The sequence below is a fragment of the Conger conger genome, chromosome 4 (assembly GCF_963514075.1).
Source record: "Conger conger chromosome 4, fConCon1.1, whole genome shotgun sequence".
NCBI classification, from domain to species: Eukaryota; Metazoa; Chordata; class Actinopteri; order Anguilliformes; family Congridae; genus Conger; species Conger conger.
In genome coordinates this window covers 66426247-66445915 of record NC_083763.1, presented here as the reverse complement: position 1 = coordinate 66445915, position 19669 = coordinate 66426247, and the positions used below count along the sequence as shown (strand labels likewise).

The 19669-nt window shown below is 44.9% G+C and overlaps 1 protein-coding gene across 3 annotated transcripts in view; it reads left to right on the top strand.

Moving 5' to 3' along the window:
- myripb (myosin VIIA and Rab interacting protein b) overlaps positions 1-19669 on the top strand; it is a 113403-nt gene that overhangs the window by 79862 nt on the left and 13872 nt on the right. For all 3 annotated transcript variants that reach the window (XM_061239224.1, XM_061239225.1, XM_061239223.1), the window contains exons 4-8: positions 4008-4144; positions 13639-13719; positions 14974-15071; positions 16137-16217; positions 16525-16692. In XM_061239224.1, the coding sequence (XP_061095208.1) occupies positions 4008-4144; positions 13639-13719; positions 14974-15071; positions 16137-16217; positions 16525-16692 (565 nt within the window). The remainder of the gene's footprint in view (positions 1-4007; positions 4145-13638; positions 13720-14973; positions 15072-16136; positions 16218-16524; positions 16693-19669) is intronic.

Here is a 19669-nt window from a genome sequence, read left to right as displayed (position 1 = left end):
AGAGTTCTTTTCGCTCATAATTTTATATGAATCTTGTGATGCTTTTCAATCTTATCTTTTTCCTTTTACTTTTTAACAATATTTTTGTATAAAACTTCACACATATTTTTTGTGCCCTATAACCAACATATTTATAACACAAATTTTTGTCCAGAATGTCAGTTAGAACCTTCAGTATGCTAGAATTCTCAGTTCACAAACACTTTCCAGCAGACCTGGATGAAATACAGTACATTAACATCCAGATTCAAATCAATCAATCAATCATCTGTGCTCGATTGATCTTGCCAACCAAGAGTACGAGAAGGTGGGATTTGCACTTTTGGAGAGCATTTCAAAGGTTCTATACACAAAGACAAGCTCAGTAAAGTATAGAAAAGTCTTTGAATCCAAAATACTTACGTATTTGACCCAGGTCTGCATCCCAGTCTGCAGAAAAGCTTGGTAAAATCAACAATGGAGTGTCATTCTGAGAAGCGAGAGACTGGAAAAACCTTGGTGGTCCAGCATACAGCTGGTCTTGTGCAACCTGAAGGGTGTGATCCTTGCATATGACGCCTGCTCATTTGCTCGATTAGACCTCAGAATTGTGCGCCTCTGTGGTTTAGGTTGCCCTCCATTTTAGGGTTTTTTTGTTGAGAAATCAACTGCATAATGAAGCAGATACATTTTTCCTCTCTTCTCCTGACAAAAAGAAAAGTGTGGATTTGGCATGAGGTATTGCCTGACAATGCAAATGACAGCTCGAGCAGTGACCATCTGTTCCTGCGCTACAGTAAGTGTTCCTTCCAGCAGCTGCTTTACTTTAGAGTGTGTGGACATTTATAATCTGCAGTCAGTTTCACCCGTACAATCACAGTGACACACCAGGCAAACACAGATGTCTGTATCCTCGTGAAATGTAGGGAATGTGTATTCTCTGTGGGCTAAAAAAATTATAACATTAAATTGAATAATATATTATATAATTAAATAATTAAATAATAACATTTAAACACTAATGATGAGTCTCTTAAAATAGGGTGCTGGGCTGTGTTTGATGAGGGTGGCCTGAGTACAGATACATTACAGTCAGCTCATTTCCAACATCTTTCCTGGTTTTCCCGCTTCAAACGAATTCAGACATTTTGATCAGAGTTTTTGCTTCCATCCACTGGTGCCTCTCGGTGATGGCAAGTTCCAAGCTGGCTTTGCTTTACACACTGTCGCTCACTAAACGCCAACAAACAAGCTGTCTTGTTCATAAAAATCTGGCACCGAATAAGCCTGCTTTTCATCTCTCTCATCTCTTCATCTCGCTGTGGACTCTTGTCGCCATGGTAGCCTCCGTTACAGTAAACCAGTCCTGTCCAACATTTTTATACATGGACCCTTGATGGGATTTTGTTGCTTAATTAATAGTGAGCCAAGCCTTTGCTTTACATATATTCTCACTGAGCACTTTATTAGGAACTGTACACCTGTACACCTACCTATTCATGCAGTCATCTAATCAGCCAATCGTGTGGCAGCAGTGCAGTGCATAAAATCATGCAGATACGGGTCAGGAGCTTCAGTTAATGTTCACATCAACCATCAGAATGGGGAAGAATAATTGTCTCAGTGATTTCTCTCTCTCATTTCTGTCTTGTTAGCACACACACACACACACACCTCCCGCTTTCTTTTCCTACAGAGCAATGGTAGACTTAGCTCTGTAATTCCCGTATGAGATAAGGAAATGGGGAATATGTAGCGTGCACGCTGGCAGTCAGAGAGGTGATGTTTTTGAATTAATTTCTCTCTGGTTCACTAGCCTTGTATTCACTATCTGATTAGTCTAAAAATGGCATTTCCCTGCTCAGTTGCTCAACCGCTTCCATTTTTAGAGTTACTTTCTGTGAATGTCAGTTTTATTACATTGCACAGAGGTGGCATCCCTGAAATCCTTACATAGTTATTGGTCTTTGGCTAAGAATCACAACTGGGGCACTATAGTTAATCCACAAGAAGCTCAGCCTACATTAGTTGATGGAAACTCATCCAATAGCTCAGCAACGAAAAGGTAGGAGCAACATCAAAAGGGTACAAAAACATCATCAAACAGCAGTAAAAATGTGTTCATTTCAAAACTGACTGAATATTTCGATGAATTATTTGCTACGGAAATATGGCCCTAAAAAAATATTATACTATAAAGTCATATATTTGTGTGTTTTCCCCAAAAGAAGCATTGGATTTTTGGATTGGATTGGATAACTGCCACAAGGAAAGGTTACTGCAACTATTTTTTTATATCCTTGAAGTGTTTACTTTGCACAACTGCTGCCTTTCATGTTGTATACTTGTGAAGATACTGGGGGGAAAGAAAACTCTGAGAAAACAAGATAAAAATGGAGAGAAATATAGGCTCAAACGTTAAAGGATGGAGCTGGCAGTGATTCAGACAAGATTCAGTGCAATGCAGTGGTACCTAGTACACTCTTCACAAAAATGGTTTCTTATATAAAATGGCTGTCCAAACAGTCAGGGCTTCTCCGTCTGCAGTGCTGCTAACATGGGATATATCTTGACTGCTACATAGAGCCTGTTAGCTACTATAGCCACTTATTTTTGGTCCTTCTTGGATCATAATTGCCATTTACCTGTCCATCTACCAAGCAGCACCCATAGTTACTTTCAACCAGCTGAGCTGTGCGAATGAGTGACCATCAAATTAATTTCCAGTTTATCATGTTAGCTGGCTAAGTTCATTTTATAGTTACATTGTAGTAAACTGCAAAAAAAAAAAAAAAAAGATAAGGGTGTTCATCGACTTTTACAAGATCAGGTCATTTTTCATTTTATCAAAAGGATTAATGGTTTTCTTATTCCCAATCATTACTTTTTTTTTTCCATCAGTATAAATGTCAAAGAAATAAAGTTAATGGTGTAAGAGCTAATTGCCTGAAATGCAGAGATTTTATTACAAAGGCTGCAGTATAGCGTAATGGGCTAGGACCGGGGCTTGTAACTGAGGTTGCAGGTCTGACTCCTCGGTGGAACATTGTCATTGTAACCTTGAAGAAGGTGCTTCACTGGAATGGCTTCATTAAAACATCCAGCTGTATAAGTGGATGGTGTTTAATAGAGTTTAAGCTGTAGAAGTGGATGGTGTTTAATAGAGTTTAAGCTGTGTAAGTTGCTCCGGATAAGAGCGTCTGCTAAATGCCTGAAACGTAGTAATGTTAAAAATAGTGTGGCAGATCTTCTGTTGACTCTGCTTCAACCATGTGGATACAGTTTCAATTCATGCATGTGCTCAGTTCATCTTACTGATATAGACGTGTATGGTACCCTGGTTACAAAAAACAATATGGTTGATGTTTCTGTTGTGCGAAAAGTGCCACAATGTGTAAATTAGGGATACCCTGTTGAAGTTTGTGTGCAACCATGATGGCAAGCATTATTTCTAAAGGTTGTCATAGTCCATGAGCAAAAATAGGTTTGCAGGGTTATGCACAGTTGATAGTCTTGTGTTCGTCCTGTCTGACCGGCATAATCTGTCACATAATCCTTCACTTCCCAGTTTACGTGTATAAGAGGATTTCAGAACAAAAGTTGACACCTTTCATCAGAGCCCACCCTTTATGTTCATCACTAAGGATGGATAGGTTACTTGCTAATTGGACTCACTGGATCATGAAAGGTCATTCAAACTCCAGACCAACCAGTCACACTCCTGCCTGGTACAGCAGATGCCTCACCTGACACTGTTTCTGATGAAATGTCATGATACATCGTACCATTTAACTGAGATACAGACACAGTCATTTCATAGATGGAATTAAAGTGATAACTCGCCCACACGTTTCAAATGCCACTGTTGGCCCTTCGAGAAAAGGAAAGAAAATTGCCAGTCAATCGTTTGTGTCCATATGCTCCGTATGATAGTTTTTAATTTAATTTAATAATTTTCCATGCTTTTACCACCATCATCAGTGACACTTCTTTCCTTGTTTTGTACTTGTTGTTTTTCCCCTCCTCAGGGTTCTGAGGACGCAGTCTCTGGAATGGTACTACAATAACGTGAAAAGCCGGTTTAAGAGGTTCGGGAGCGCCAAGGTGCTGAAGACGCTCTACAGAAAGCACGTTGCAGAGCGTGGAGCTCTCTCAGAACTTACAGGTACTCGCTGTCCCTCTCCCATATTTCTTTATTTCTTTATTTCGTTTCGCTATTTTTGTTTTGTTTCGGGTGTGTGGAGGTCCGATGGCTTCCCATTGTGTGCATCTATGCGTGCAGGAAGGGTCTCAGTGCGAACGGTTGGCACGGGCGGCCTGTAGCATAGTGGTTGAGGTACATGACTGGGACACGCATGGTCACTGGTTCGATCCCCGGTGTAGCCACAATAAGATCGGCACAGCCATTGGGCCCTTGAGCAAGGCCCTTAACCCTGCATTGCTCCAGGGGAGGATTGTCTCCTGCTTAGTCTAATCAACTGTACGTCGCTCTGGATAAGAGCGTCTGCCAAATGCCATTAATGTAAAGTAATGTAATGGGTTAGTGACTCACCATGACGAGAGCTAGAGTAATGACCCCGTGCAGCACTGACACAGATCTGTGTGTCTGGCACACCAAGAGAATACAGATGTGTGCTGTGGTTTTATTGACTAAAGCACAGGGTATTGATAATGATTCATTTCTTTCTTTCTCTCTGTTTCCATGAGTACGGTCACTAAAAGCCGCAATGGAAATAGTAAATTTGCTGCGGCTGTTCTGTGTTTGAAGGAAAGTAATGTAAACATTGATAATTACCATGTCTACCATTGCAGGTTTTAGCAGATTGATGGGGTGCTTTTTCCTATTAGTTTTTCCGTAGAAGCCGTCCTCTGTATATTTTTCTGTATTTATCAAGATTGTACCTTCTCTGATAGTGTCCCCTGATCCATCCGACTTCCCACCCTAAATATTTCATCCCTGGCATTCATTAAGATGGACCGCAGGGCCTTTGAGCGTATAGAAGCACAGTAAAGCTCTCCACTCATCACAATGCTTTGCATGCCAGTACATATAATCCCAGGAGCTTTGGACCCATAATCCCTCTGAAATATTAGCCACTCCTTCTGTAAATCTGAGGGATGTCTGGCCATTTCATGTTTTGTTGTTATTTTTGAAGACCAGCTAACAGTTCTTTTGTATTTATCCTTTGCCTAATCCCTTCAAAACATGTGATCGCTTGGACTGTCGTGCTGCTCTTTTGGGGCATAATAATTCTGTTTATACTGGGCAGGATCCAGAGGTGGTGGTATGTTTTTTTTTTTTTTTTTTCTTCTTCAGATCTTCAATCAATTTGACTGTACAAATTAACACATCGCAAAATTGAGTTCTGAGAATAGTGTAAAAGTGCCTACAGTAAGGCTTAATAGGTCATCAAAAAGTAAAAAAAAAAGTTGGTTATAGTAGTAATAATATTACTAGCTGTAGTCATTATACAAGCAGTGGTAAAAATGGGACCAGTGGTAGTATAATTTTAAACAGGCATCTGTGCCTTGGTGGCTGTTCCCGTGCGGGTGTGCCTCTCTGTATGTAAAGTGTTGTTTTCTTATTGGTTTGTTGAGTCGCTGTGGATAAGAGCCTGTGCGGCCGTCTCTGTCTGTATGTAAAGTGTTGTATGCTGTTGTCTTGCGTTGCTGAGTCGCTGTGGATAAGAGCCTGAGCTAAATGAAGGTCATGTAGAGTAATGTATGCAGGCAGGGGAGAGACTGACGGCTGAGGTTATGCGTAGCCCTGTCCCGCTGCCTCAGCTGAAAGGCCCTTCTGCCTGGCCCAATCTGCTCCAGCAGCTGTGCTGTCGTACCTGCCCTGCTCTGCACCTCTCTCGCTCTCTCGCTCTCTCGCTCTCTCGCTCTCTCGCTCTCTCGCTCTCTCTCGCACCGCAGAGCACAGGGCTGGGGATTAGCCGCCTCAGGCCTTCATTCCAGATAACAAGTTGAAGAGATTATGCGTCAGGGCGAGAGTCCGTGGCTGAATGGACGGTGTTGGGCGTCTCGTTCAGGAGCGACGGGTGTTCAGACCTGATGGATGGAGGATCTGTGCTTTCGGTCCTGGCAGTGAGCGGGGCAGGGTGATCTCAGTGCGCGTGTCGCTCTATTGTGTGCTTGTTGCGCGCGTCTGTGTGTCTGTGCATAGATGCGAGCGCTTACGTGTGTGCGTGTGTATCTATGTGTGTGTGCGTGTGTGTGTGTGCTTGTTACATGCGTCTGCATGCATGTGAGTGCTTCCGTGTGTGCATGTATCTGTGTGTGTATGTGTACATCCATGTTTGTGTGTGCGCAGGCGTGTGTGTGTGTGTGTGTGTGTGTGTGTGTGTGTGTGAATCCTCATGCAGAGAGCCTCTGCTTCCTCTGTGACAGATTTAATAGTGAGGGATTTTAAAATGTCCTCACAGTGCAGCAGGGAGAGGTTACTGCTGTTTAAACAACACTGCAGATCTGCTGCCTTCCTGTGATCACTGACTGCTGTCCCACAATGCTTCTGTTCCTATTCGGTGATTCCCCATTTGGGAATGCTTTAAATATCTCTTAAAGAGTAATGGCATCTGTAAAGGAAAATGGAAATAACTGTCATTTATACGCATGTATCTTAAGTGTTAAGTGACTATTATGAATGAACATTAAGGAGGCATCGACTGAGATTTAGGTCAGAAATGATTCATAGATGGTGAAATAATGAGGAGCTCTCATTGCTAGCCCATAATCCGCTTACCTCTGAGCGCGGAGCATTCTGAGATATGACTCCGTCTCCGACAGCATTTTAACTGAAATCTGAAATGATTTCGCTCAGCTTTCGTACAAAAGAGCCGAAGACGGCAGTCCATCTTTTCCCTTTGTAAAACCGGCGTGGGTGTGGGTGGGAGGCTGGATCAGGATTTCGTCTGGAACTAAGAAATGATGGATGTCACAGGAGGTCACATTAAACATGGATGGAGCTGTTTCGCTTGAGAGGAAGGATAAATGTCAGGCTTTCAGCCTCCGGTCCAGTGGCGTATGACGTGAGTGGAGAGAGTGAGACACGGTCAGAGGGAAACTGCCAAAGCAGTTGCATGCAATACATTTCAAATGGCTGGCAATGGAAAACAGGAAGCCATCACCATGTAAAAACACTCCTCGGCTTCTGGCAAGGCTCTACCCCTCATTAGTTCCCTCACTTAGAAACCATTCAGAGAAGCTGTGAATACAACTGGTGACATATTTATACCTGGAAGGCTTGATCTGCCAGTGTTTGTAATTTGGTAGCAATTGAATGCTATTATGAAAGTATTATTTACCGACGTTTCATGAATATGATCATCACATGAATAAAGCATATTAAAAATAGTATTCTTTCATATATGCTGCTACACTGCTGCATCATAATTTTTCTATCATTTTTCAATGGCAATTACTGTCATTGGATTGTACACGTGATGATTATCACAGCAAAGATAATTAGACATTTTAACGAGTCGATAAAAAAAGCTTAATAGATTTGTCATAGAATTTTACAATGTATGTGCATTCGTAATGTACTCTAAACATACGCATATAAATACAAAGTCAATGAATAATAACTGGAATTTTCTACATACTGCACTGGAAACAGGATAAACATGGTAGAACAGAACAGTAGGACCTTATGCGCCTTGATTAAAGTAGAATGCGTCCTGTATCGTCCTACATGTGCCAATGCTGAGTTCATTAGAAAAATGCCTCTGTCTTCTCCTCCTTTCCTGCTCTGGCGTTAGAAAAGGCAGACTGACAGAAAGAAGGGATGCGGACGGAGAGATGCACAGGCCCGTGGCAGTGGAGGTCTGATCGCCACGGTAACGCTGGCTCAGGGGATGGGGCTGTCAGACCGATGCGCCGGGAGGGGTAAAGAATGGCCCGCGTCGGGTGAACAGATAGCCTGTCGGCTAGCTCTCCGTTTTCCCAGCACAGCGTTCGGGAGTGGCTCAGGACAGACGTAAACATTCCATCGGTTAAGTGGCGAGGATGCGTCTTTGCATTCTTTACGACTGTGAGCAGAACCATGAAGAATTAATAAGGTGATCTAATTTGGCAATAAACGGGTGTTGTTAGTGCTGTACTTGTGAGGGAATGAAGTGTTGTCATTTATTGATAAAGCAGAGCTATGCAGATGCACTTGGGAATATTACGCCGGACATGCTTTTAACAGCATGCCTATGCCCCGGGTTTCTCAAGTGAACAATGTAAGAGGATGTTTCTTGCCACTGGATTCATCGGTTTTTTCATTCTTCATAATAAATGATTTCACTTTAAATCTATTTTAATCCCTGCATCTCTGCACTGAACGGGCACTCTACTGTGCGTGATGTATGTTTCTAATGTGAGATCCGGCATCGTATTACACAAGCTTCATTTTAGTATGATCTGTTTTTAATGACTGTGCGCAAGCCCTGGCTCTTTTCGTGCCAGAGTCTGTTCAGTGTTCTGTGTTCTCTGCCCTGAATAGCGCTCTGCAAACATTTTTAATTAAGCCTCCCTCAAGTGAGTTTAACATCATGAGACCGGTTCTGCAGGCCAAGAGTGATTGTGTTAAACTCTTTCAATTAACATCAGGATCTCTCCTGATCAGTGCGTATCAGAGCTGCTCCTGAGAGGAGAGCCGTTCGTCTTAATTAACTGTACGGACATAGCGTAGCATCGAAACTTTGTATTTAGCAGCACATGACGCATGCCCTGGAAACTGGGAATGGCTAAACATTCTAATATAACGGTTAGTATGTACGTTGGTTTTCAAATGCTGATATCTGCGTTTTGTGTGCCGGGGGGGCATATTATGAGTAAATAACTGGCTTCAGACCGTGTTTTCCGTTGTAAGAACAAGAGCAATAGTACCTCACCTTACCTCACCCTAGGAATCGCTGATTTAGCCTGTGTGAGCTGTGACCTCGGTTTCTGAACTGTGACCTTGCCTTTCTGCAAGGCAAACAGTCTAAAGTGGAATGACTCTCAGAGATTCCCCAATATCCTCTTGACACATCCAGGGTGCCTTAAATATGGATGCAGGACATTGCTACTTTTTGGGAGTGTTTATGTGTGTCTGAGACTATGCATGGGTGAGTGTATGGTGCGTAGGTCTGTGTGTTCTTGCTTTTTGTGCCTGCCCTGTGTGTTTACAGGGAGCCATTCCTGGAGAAAACACACTGGAACATAACCAACAGTCTCCGGTCTCTTACACAATGGTTGGCTTTTAAAGAAAAGTGCTAGGTAGTGCCGAGGCAGGTGGTTCTTTTTGTTTCCCTATCAGATTAAAGTAGCAATCGGGGTAAACACTGTTATATCCTGATAGGCCCTGTGGCTTTAGGTGGGTGGTGCTGGCCGACTTGTAGTATCCCATATTACTCTTCTAATTTTCATCCTCTGTTGATTTCGATTAGCCCTGGAGTTTAATGTGTGGCCTTTTACAGTGTGCTAGTCTGTACAGCAATTAATTGTGTAATTTGCTAATTGCTATTCTGGGGAGACAGGAAAAGGGATGAGCATCCTTTCTTTGTGTATTGTTGTCATGGTTCCTCAGATGATTATACACTCAGTGAGGTATTTATTAGACTTCTTTTTTTTACTTATTGGTCATCTGCTGTTGTAGCCTATCCACGTAGAGGTTTAACGCGTTGTGTGTTCAGAGATGCTCTTCTGCATACCACTGTTGTAATGTGTGGTCATTTGTATTACTGTCACCTTCATGTCAGCTTTGACCAGTCTGGCCATTCTCCTCTGACCTCTCTCATTAATAAAGTGTTTTTGCCCGCAGAACTGCTGCTCACTGGATGTTTTTTGTTCTTTGCACCATTCGCTGCAAACCCTAGAGACTGTTGTGTGTGAAAATCACAGGAGATCAGCAGTTTCTGAGATACTCAAACCACTCTGTCTGGCACCAATTCCACATTCACTTAGATCACATTTCTTCTCTATTGTGACATTTGTTCTGAAAAATATCTGAACCTCTTGACCATTTCTGCATGCTTGTATATATTTAGTTGCTGCTACACAATTATATATTTACATTATCAAGCTGGTGTGCAGGTCTGCCTAATAAAATGCTCAGTGAGTGTACATGTTGAAGGTATCTTTTTAACATGGAGTTTAAGAAGTGTGAGGTTTTTATTTCTCATATTGTACACCATTGCTGTTGAGCTCATGTTATGTGAGAGATAGGAATGTCATGTATTTCAACAGAACGTGAAGAGTAGATGTGCACTACTGTGAACACTGAATCCCATGCCACATGTAACCTTTAACCCCAGAAACATACTCACAAACAACCAGTTCTGACCATTTTTATTGTTGAGAATTTTACATTTTAAACACGTGGCTGGAATCCAGCTCAAAATCATCAACGTCCAGGTCATTAAATATGCTGCCATTTACATGGGCATTTTGGTTAGTGAGGGAGAAACATGGCCTTATAAAACAGTGTCTGCATAACAAAATGGGGCTTTTAGTAGGTAGTAGGGTAGTGTAAGTAGTTTACAGGACCACGTTCTAGGAAAGCATCCTGTCATAGTTCCTGTTAGCCAGCAAAATGAAAGGCTGTATACAATCTTTTTTTACTCTAGGTTTCATGGCAACAGCACTCAATTTTCAAAAAGAGAAGCACTTTCCAACTCGGCTGGAGTCTGGATTGCATCAAATGACCGGACTAATGTACATGTTCAAAGACAGAGATTAGAAGCAGCCCTACAGCTAGCATTGGATTCTAAGAGATATTTATTTTCATATACTGTATGTTTAAGTAACGGGTTTACATTTGCCAAGTAATCTATTATTTCATCACTTCAAATAATTTTTAAATGAACCAGCTATTGTGCTGACAGCCTTAGTCAGGAGTAATTTCCTGTTTCTCCCTCTTAGCGCTGGCTTTCCCTGCAGTGCACTACAGCACGCGCATATCGATTTATAGGGCATCGGCAGATGGAGGCAGGATGCTCCTGTCTTCTTTAAAGATGCAGATGGCTCACCGTTCCCCACATCCTCACGTAATGAGTACGCTGTACGTGCACAACTGCCCTCATCTTTCACATCGATAACGACGCATGACTCTAGTCTGAGACGCGCTACTTAGCTGGCAAACGCTACCCTAGCGCAACGAGATGTTTTTCTCCTTATTCCTATTCCTATAGCTGAGCAGGGCGAGGCCAGTCGGAGATGCTGTAGGTGATTTTAGTAGTTTTCAGCGTGTTGGAGATGGTTCCCTAAGTTTTTCCTTTATCAACAGCTGTGCTGGAGAAGGATCTGTCTGAGATGCGCTAGTTGAGTTTAGCTGGCGTACCGTGTGCGAGCGCGATGGAGACGGGTCAGTTCTTATGCCTGTTGAGCCGCACAACATGAGCTTGGCCGGCGGACCGGAGCTAGCATGAGGGAGGCGATTCCCTACTGCGCGTCCTTATTCCTTTTCCTAGCTGTGCAGGAGGAGGATATGTCGGAGTCTTGCTACATGAGTTCGGCCGGCCTCCCAGGCACTAGCGCGCTAGACACGGGTCTACAAGCCGGTCCTTATTCCTGTGGAGATGCGTAACGTGGACTTAGCTGCCATACTCGGTGCTAAGGTGCGATGGTGGCGATTCTCTAAGCGGGTTCTTATTGTTGTGCAGGAGGAGGGCTGAGGCGCTGCATGAGTTTAGCCAGCGTACCGGGTGCTAGCGCCCTGGACATGGTTCTCTAAGCAGGCCCTTATTCAAGGAGGCCTTGACACTTCGACACCTGCACTTCGCTCTGCTGCCGCTATGGCGACAATTAATGAATCCGTCTCTCACCCACAAATTTGGCGAGGCTGCGGACATCACAGGCACCGAGCGGGTGACGTTGCGTTCGGGGGGAGCGGAGTGAGAGAGAGCCGCTTGTATCTGGAGTGTTAGCCCCAGCTGTGGATAGTCTCTTCCCTGACAGATGCACTCTGACAGGCACAGGACAGACTGCAGGAGGATGGTAAACATATTCACAGAAAAGCCAAGCGTTTGTCCTCCAGCAGAACAGGACGGCCCTGTTTAAAAAGCGAAACGCTCTGGACGACCCCTCGGCCCCGAGAGGCGGCTCTATCTGAGCCAGCAGCAGGCTGCATCACAAAAGCCACTTCACCGAGTCAGAGACACTCAACCGCTTTGTCCATTCCAGCCTCGGGAGCAGTGTGTGTGAGGGATAGCGCTTTGTGTAGCCTCTGTCAATGCCAACCCCCCCCCCCTCTGCTGCGTCTGTCCTTCAGGGACATGGCGAATCGAGAAAAGCTCCGTCGAAACCACGGCTGCATCTGGTGCACGGCACGGCTTGGGTTTCACACGCGGAAACTGCAGAGATGTCCTTCAAGCACCGAAACGAGAATACCTGTACACAATTCCCTTCTCCCCTCTCCTCTGCAGGTCCAGTGTTAGAGATGCATTACTCTCTCTCTCTCTCACACACACACGCACACACACACACACATGCTGACACACACCAGGCCCCATTAGGCCACAATACCTTTTGGGAGACTGCTCAAAAGCCCATTTGTTTTCTTTCATTTCGTTCCATTGACTTTTTATTTTCCCCACGCGGCGATAATCACTTTCTCTAATTAGCGGCTGAGGCAGGATCCCGAGTCCGCAAAGGCCCAGAAAAAGGCACGAGGTGAGGGGACTGCCGCAAGCTGCGTATGTGAGCGTAGCAGCAGGGTGGACTCGGACAGCGTCGCCGGTCTTTGTAGTTGATGGATTTGAAATGACGGGAGCTCTGAATCGGTACGCTGTGAGGTATCACACTGGACCGGGTCAGAACCAGGGCAGGCCCCTGCACCAATGGCCCAGAAACCCCGCTGATTTTAATTTGGAAATATGGAGTGACAGTCGGGGGGGGCCTGTCTGTGTTTTGGTGCTTCCAGCTAGCACCACATTAGCAGAGCACTGGAGGGGGTGCTGGCTGGCCTGGCTTTTCTGTTTTGGGAAGGCGTTGTTAATTTAATTCCCCGTCTGTGGAGTGATCTCTTTTGGCCATGGGGATATCCATATCTTCAGCACTGTCATGTTCTTTTAAGGAGCTCAGGCCCTCCACCTCAACCTGTTTCTGTTATTACTGATATTGTCTCTCCACCCCCCCCACCCACCCCCAAGATTATTACCCCCTCCTAATGTTGTGAGGTGTTGTCCGAGGGCAGAATCGATCTCTCCTCAAGACTTGCTGGCTTGGAAATGAACAGGTCGGAGAGTGTAGCAGTTCCAAAGTTCACAATAACTTGTATTACACTTTCTCTGCAGGCTGTGTGCATTCTGGGGAATTCCTGGCTCTGCCTTCGCTACCTCGCTTACCCTGTTCAAGATTTAGGACTATTCCTTTCCCAGAGAGTCGCATTGCACATTGTGTTCACAGCTTCCCCTCTATAAAGCACTTACTGTAATCGGGGAACTCCACCAGCAGCCTTAAATTCTAATGAAGTGCATGAACCTCAAGTGAAGCTAAAGCAAAGTCCGCATTGAAACAAATTCTACAAACCTCAAACCTTTATGCTAAGTCTGCATGGCCTGCAGTTTAGGGAGATGCGGGATCGGTACTCTAGTCTTCCCTCAAATGTTGATACTCGGTGCTCTGATCTGAGGCTGTTGGGTAGGCTCCATGCTGTGCTGAGCACAACCGGTCCCGTTTCTCTTTCAGACGGAAGTATTCATGAAGGAAGCGTCGACAACGATGGAAGCGTGTGCGGCAGTGACTCCACTTTCTACCGGCAAAGTGAAGGTAGGCCTCCAGCCCTGCCGCTAACACCACAGCAGTGACAACACAGCCTTCATTTTACCGTTATCCCTTCAAGTAGTTCCCTGTTTTCGCACCATAATTTAGGATACTCAAGTTTTCCACTCTGTGTGAGGGCCTGTCCTGTCCTTTCAGTGTACACTGGAGAGTGTGGACTAATAAGCCTGCCTCATGGATAATAGTGTGTCTCCCGCAGGACCCTGAGCCACGGTCGACACCGTCAAGGGCTGGATTAGATCCGGGCCGTGGACCACACAACCTCTCTGTGTACCCGAGCGTTAGTCACACACACCTTTAGTGCTTTCTCCTGCCTCTGTGTAACGGATAGAGGAGCTCCCACTACAGTGAGCTGCTGCTTGCACGCTCTCCCCTCTCTAAACTCATTTTATTAGCATTCTCTCCGTGTTTCCCTGCAGTTCTGAGGTGCCGATTAAGGGCTCTGCTCAGTGTCCGTTTTTGTAGATTCAGCTCCGAGCGTGTGATAGAAAAGAGCTTTTCTAAACCTGTCATAACGAAGGGAAGAAGGGAGGGAGAGAGAGAAAGAGAGCACAGCTCTGGTGCGGTCTTTAGCAGTCCAGAGTCAGAGCTTCAGTAGGATGGTGTTTGTAACTGATTTGTAATCAATCCTGTGCAAAACAAAATCCAATACAATCTGCTGCAGTTCTCTGGCTTATAGATGCATTTAGAAGGCCTGAACTGGACAAGCCAGAGGTCTGATCAGATCTAGCCAGATCATATCTGTGGTGTTTTGATAAAAATACTCATGTTGGATAACTGAAATATATGTTGGAGGTTTTGTTAGCAGTGCCACTCCTCAGTCTCTCTGAACTTACTTCACCCCCTCATGTCAGCCATTTCAAACGATGGCAGTTCTATGTTCTCCGTTAGGGTCATTGTGTTAAAGCACTGAGACCAGAGACCGTGCCATCATCCCTCCAGGTGTTTGGACTGTTCGGTGTGGTCTCAGTTACTACATTTAGCTTCCACTCAAACACAGTGGAGATTACCCCGTCCTTCAGCTCCAATATGGGCTGCCCATACAGCTTGAATGTTATGTGGTTAACTGTGTGGCACAGCTGTGTGCATGCCTGTGTGTTCTCATGTTTTGTGTGTGTATTTGTCTTTGTGTGCACGTACGGGCAGGGTGTGCGTGCGTGCGTGTGTGTGTGTGTGTGTGTGTGTGTGTGTGTGTAAGACACAGGGAGGCTGAGTACACTGTGTTTGTGTGTGTTTCTCCAGGACACAGCATGGCAGAGACGCTCACTGTCGCTCTGCGGGTGGCTGAAGAGGCCATAGAGGAGGCCATCGCTAAGGCCGAGGAGTACAGTGACAGCCTAGTGAGACCTCATCATTAAACAACATCATGGTCCCTTCAGTGTGTGTGTGTGTGTGTGTGTGTGTGTACCTGTCTGTGTGTGTGTGTGTGTGTGTGTGTGTGTGTGTGTGTGTGTGTGTGTGTGTCTCTGTGTCTGTGTCTGTGTGCATGTGTCTGTCTCTGTTTGTGTGTGTCTGTCTGTGTGTGCATCTGTCTGTGTGTGTGTGTCTGTGTGTGTGTCTGTCTCTGTTTGTGTGTGTCTGTCTGTGTGTGCATGTGTGTGTGTGTGTTTACCTGTGCGCATGTGTCTGCGTTTGTTCCCTCAAAATCTGGTACTTGCAGAGTAATGTCATTAGCAGCTCCACATGGTAATCCTCCTCACCCATCTCTCCCATTGTGTTGTTATGCAGGAGTTACCATCTGATACTCCTTAACACCTTCTCTCCAGCCCTGCTCTCTCTCTCTCTCTCTCTCTCTCTCTCACAGATTCTCTCTCTCTATCTGTCTCGCTCTGTCTCTCTCTCTCTTTGTCACACACACTCTCACACTCTCCCTCCCCTTTCGAATAGCCTCTGTCTTACTGAGATAGTTATTATTATTATTATAACAAGAGCAACAATACTACTCACCATCATCCTAATCATCGTAATAATATCCAAACAACTTGCTGAAATGCATAATGGCCGTGTCCCACACGGGGAGCTGAATTAGGAAAGGTAACCTTTAGCAGCCCAGCTCATTAAGCGCTGTGTGTGACTGTGTGAAAGGCCTGTGGAGAGAGTCAGGGTGGGCTGCTAATGAGGTCTCTCTCCGCATCTCAAAGGCGCCTCAGCTGCTTGGCAGCTTTTTGTTTTTCTCAATCATGGCAGTTGACACTGGCACCCTCGCCTTGATCTTTCAAACAGGATTTGTTTCGTTATGCAATTAAACCATTAACCCGTAATTACAACTATTCTGTCTGTTCAAGCGGCTGAAGTGCACACGTCAATTGAAGGAGCAAAGAAAATCTTTACGGAAATGTTGGATGTCAGTCCCTCTGTGTGTTTTGTCAATGCAGTGTGCATATGACTGATGCTTCTTTTTGCAGGAGAAACAAAATGAGGCTCGCTACCTGCGGGACAACAAAGAAGAGCTAATAGAGGAACTCGCTACAACTATTGTGCAGAAAGTGAGTGTGGCTCCCCCTGCAGGCTGGGAGGTGGTGGTGCAGGACTGTCTGTCGTGTTTTCATACCCTGTGTTCTGAGATCTTCCAGCGCCCAAGGCCACAGGTGGCATATTTATTCTCAGATATGCCACTTCAAGCCACATTTGTGTCACCAGCGTTTGGAGGGAGGGAGCGGGAATGTCTGGTTTTAGGCGGGCCTTTGACTGGCAGGGGAAAGCACTCAGAGTACAGACATGTCTGGGGTGGGACAGACAGGGCTGTGAAGATTTTCAGCTGGGTAATGCTGTGCCCCCGCTCCACACACACAGATCATTCAGCGCAGGAAACGCTCCGAGATGCAAGCTGAGTACGAGATGGTGTGGCCCACCTCCCAGAACCAGAACCAGAACCAGAGCACCGAGCTCCCCTCTCCCTCCCCACCCCAGCCCAGCCCCCACACCACTCAGCCCAGCCTCAAGACCTCCTACTCCCTTTGGGTAAGATTTTAGAACCTGAACCCCTCTACATGAACACCTCTACGACATCCAGGTGACTGCGGTTAGCAGACACCACTGTTATGGCCAGTAACAGTGGATAATGCGGCATAGAACACCAGCGGTGGCCGGTTTCTGTGGCTGGATTTGTGTATGAGCTTTTGCAGAGAAGCCCTGCGCTCAAGGGACCATCATTTCTGTTACTTCTCGTGTTTGAACCGGCGACCGTATGATCCAATGAGTGTTCAGTGCTTGACCCATTCACATGTGGGTGCCTAATCTCGGTCCTGGAGGAGCATGGTGTCTGCTACGTTGTTTCTGGTTTCTTGGTTTCTTGCGTCTGAATGGGTTGTTTGATGGCGAAAAGAAAAACTAGCAGACTGTGTTGCTCTTCAAGACCAGGGCTCACCCCTACACTACACATGCGGCAAAGGTCTATTGACATATTACATTGGGTAAAAATAGTCAAATATTGCACAGTTTCTTAGCAGTTTCACTGCTGTTGTGTTAAAAACAGTATCTATCGCTGTCCTGTCACGCAAACTGTAGCACAGAATGAAGACAGCCCACCTGCCTCTGATTCTCTGTCCTAAATGACCAAAGAGCAGAAAGCAAATTAAAGGCGACGGCTGAGTTTCACTGTGACTGTACCTTGACCTTCTGAATTAGTCCCTGTGTCACTGCTGTGTCACCGTGTAGTACAGGTGTGTCTGGGTGAATGACGGAGATGTTAAATCGATCTGAGACGGTCTTTTCCATGCCTATTGCTCAGCTTTGCATGAAGATTCAGCCCCACTACGTTCTGTGATATGTAGAGTGAAGGGAACTCACCATTCTTGTGAAATCTGAAAGAAAATCATTTGACAGCAATTTGAAAAAATGCTGACAACTCTACAATTCAGAATGCTGGCGTGTGCTTGATATGAAGCAATGTTCGTGAGCACCTAGATTTGTGTAATGCTGTTTACATTTACATTTTAGTCATTTGGCAGACGCTTTTAATCCAAAGCAACTTACAAGTGCATAGGTTCTACCATAAGTCAAAGCATCACATCCAGAAACTACACATGAAATGCTGTTCTAAACATAGTTGTCATCATAAGTGCATTTTTTTTTTTTTTTTTTTTTTTTTTTTTTTTGGGGGGGGGGGGTGGGGGGTTAGACAAGGATAGGGATATCAGAAAGGAGGGGCAGGGGAAATCAGGAGGGAGGACTAAGGTAGAGTTTGAAAAGGTGGGTTTTGAGTCAGCGTCGAAATAGGGATTCTGCTGTTCTGACAGTGGTAGGCAAGTCATTCCACCACTGAGGAACCAGAACGGAAAACAGGCGTGAACGTGCAGCTCGACCGCCAGGTGCACGTAGAGAGGGAACCATAAGGCGACCAGAGCTGGCAGACCGGAGTGGTCTAGCTGGGGAGTAGGGAGTGATCAGGGATTGTATGTAAGGTGGGGCAGTCCCCTTGGCAGCCTAAAATGCCAACACTAGGGCCTTGAAACGGATGCGTGCGGCAATAGGAAGCCAGTGGAGGCCAATGAGAAGCAGTGTCGCTGTCTTTTTGTTTTTCAGTGTATGTCTATTGCATTATTCTGCTGTCCGTTCACTGGCCTGCATGCCTGTATGTGTGTCCTTGATGCCTATTGCAAAGTTTATCTATATTCTATTAATGTGTGTTATGCCGCCCTCTGCTGTCAGACAGTGAGAACTACATCCTGTGCAGTCTCCCTTCAGCCAATATGTGAGATAATGTGGCAGTTCATGCATTATGCAGTTCTTATGAATTACATAAATTTTGCATGAAATGTCTTCTTTTATTTGTTTTATGATAGGAGGAAAAATACACTGTTTGGAACAATACATTTCATTTTTTATAAGCTGTGTGCCTTCTGTGCATTCTCAATTGCTCCCTGTCACTAAATTAGTCACTGACAGGAAGAGCACCACAATTTATTTAAATGACCTGCTTTTTCACAGTTTCAGAGGAGTGTTTACAACAAGTACACTAACCGTTAGTTTGTGTTTTGGAGTGTTTTTTGGGGGTTTTTTTTCCTCAAAATTAAAAGTCACCTTAATGGGTGAATAGGTAAAGAATATGAGGAACTTTTAAGTGTGCTTAAATAAAGTATAAGAGCGTAAGAAGTCTAAATATGGGAATAAACTCTATCATTACATAATAGCTAAACTCTCACTAAGCTATCACTTGGTTTGCAAGGCTGGGTAATAAGTACACTCACTGCAGCGGAGATGCTTTATACTGCCAGCGATGTATGTGACAGTCACTGTGTGGTTAGAGATGCTTTATACTGCCAGCGATGTATGTGACTATGTCACTGTGTGGTTAGAGATGGTTTATTCTGCCAGCGATGCATGTGACTGTGTCCCTGTGTGGTTAGAGATGCTTTATACTGCCAGTGATGTATGTGACTGTGTCACTGTGTGGTTAGAGATGCGATGTATGTGACTGTGTCACTGTGCCCTGTGTGGTTGGAGTTGTTACTGTACAGCTGTCCTCTCCTACAGCTCTGAGCCCTGCTTGCTCTAGTGGTCGGGGAGGTACAGGGGGTGGATGCAGTTTTCACTCATAAGCGTTCTCCATTTGGGATTAATCAGCTTCCGCTGGTTAATGAGACAGGTGTGTGTCGTCACTGTCAGCTCTCACATACAGACGGCGTTCCGCTGTGTGCCGACGTGTGCTGCCCTCTGCTGGTACATTGTGTGAACGTCACCCTCATTATTGCAGGCTTCTTCCTGCAGTTACGTTTTTGTGTTGATTTAAATTACATGTCAGAGGTGTGCAAGATGTTGCAGGTTCTCAGACTGGAGGTTGATGGGAGGTGTGTTCACTTGGAGGATGAGTTCAGAAATATGAACTTTGATGGTTTCCAGTGGGGAGTTTTTTTTTTAAACCTGGTTATTTTGGGGCTCTGGCATGGTGTTTGCCCTTGTGTTACTTAATAAATAAATAAATTATTTATTTATTAAC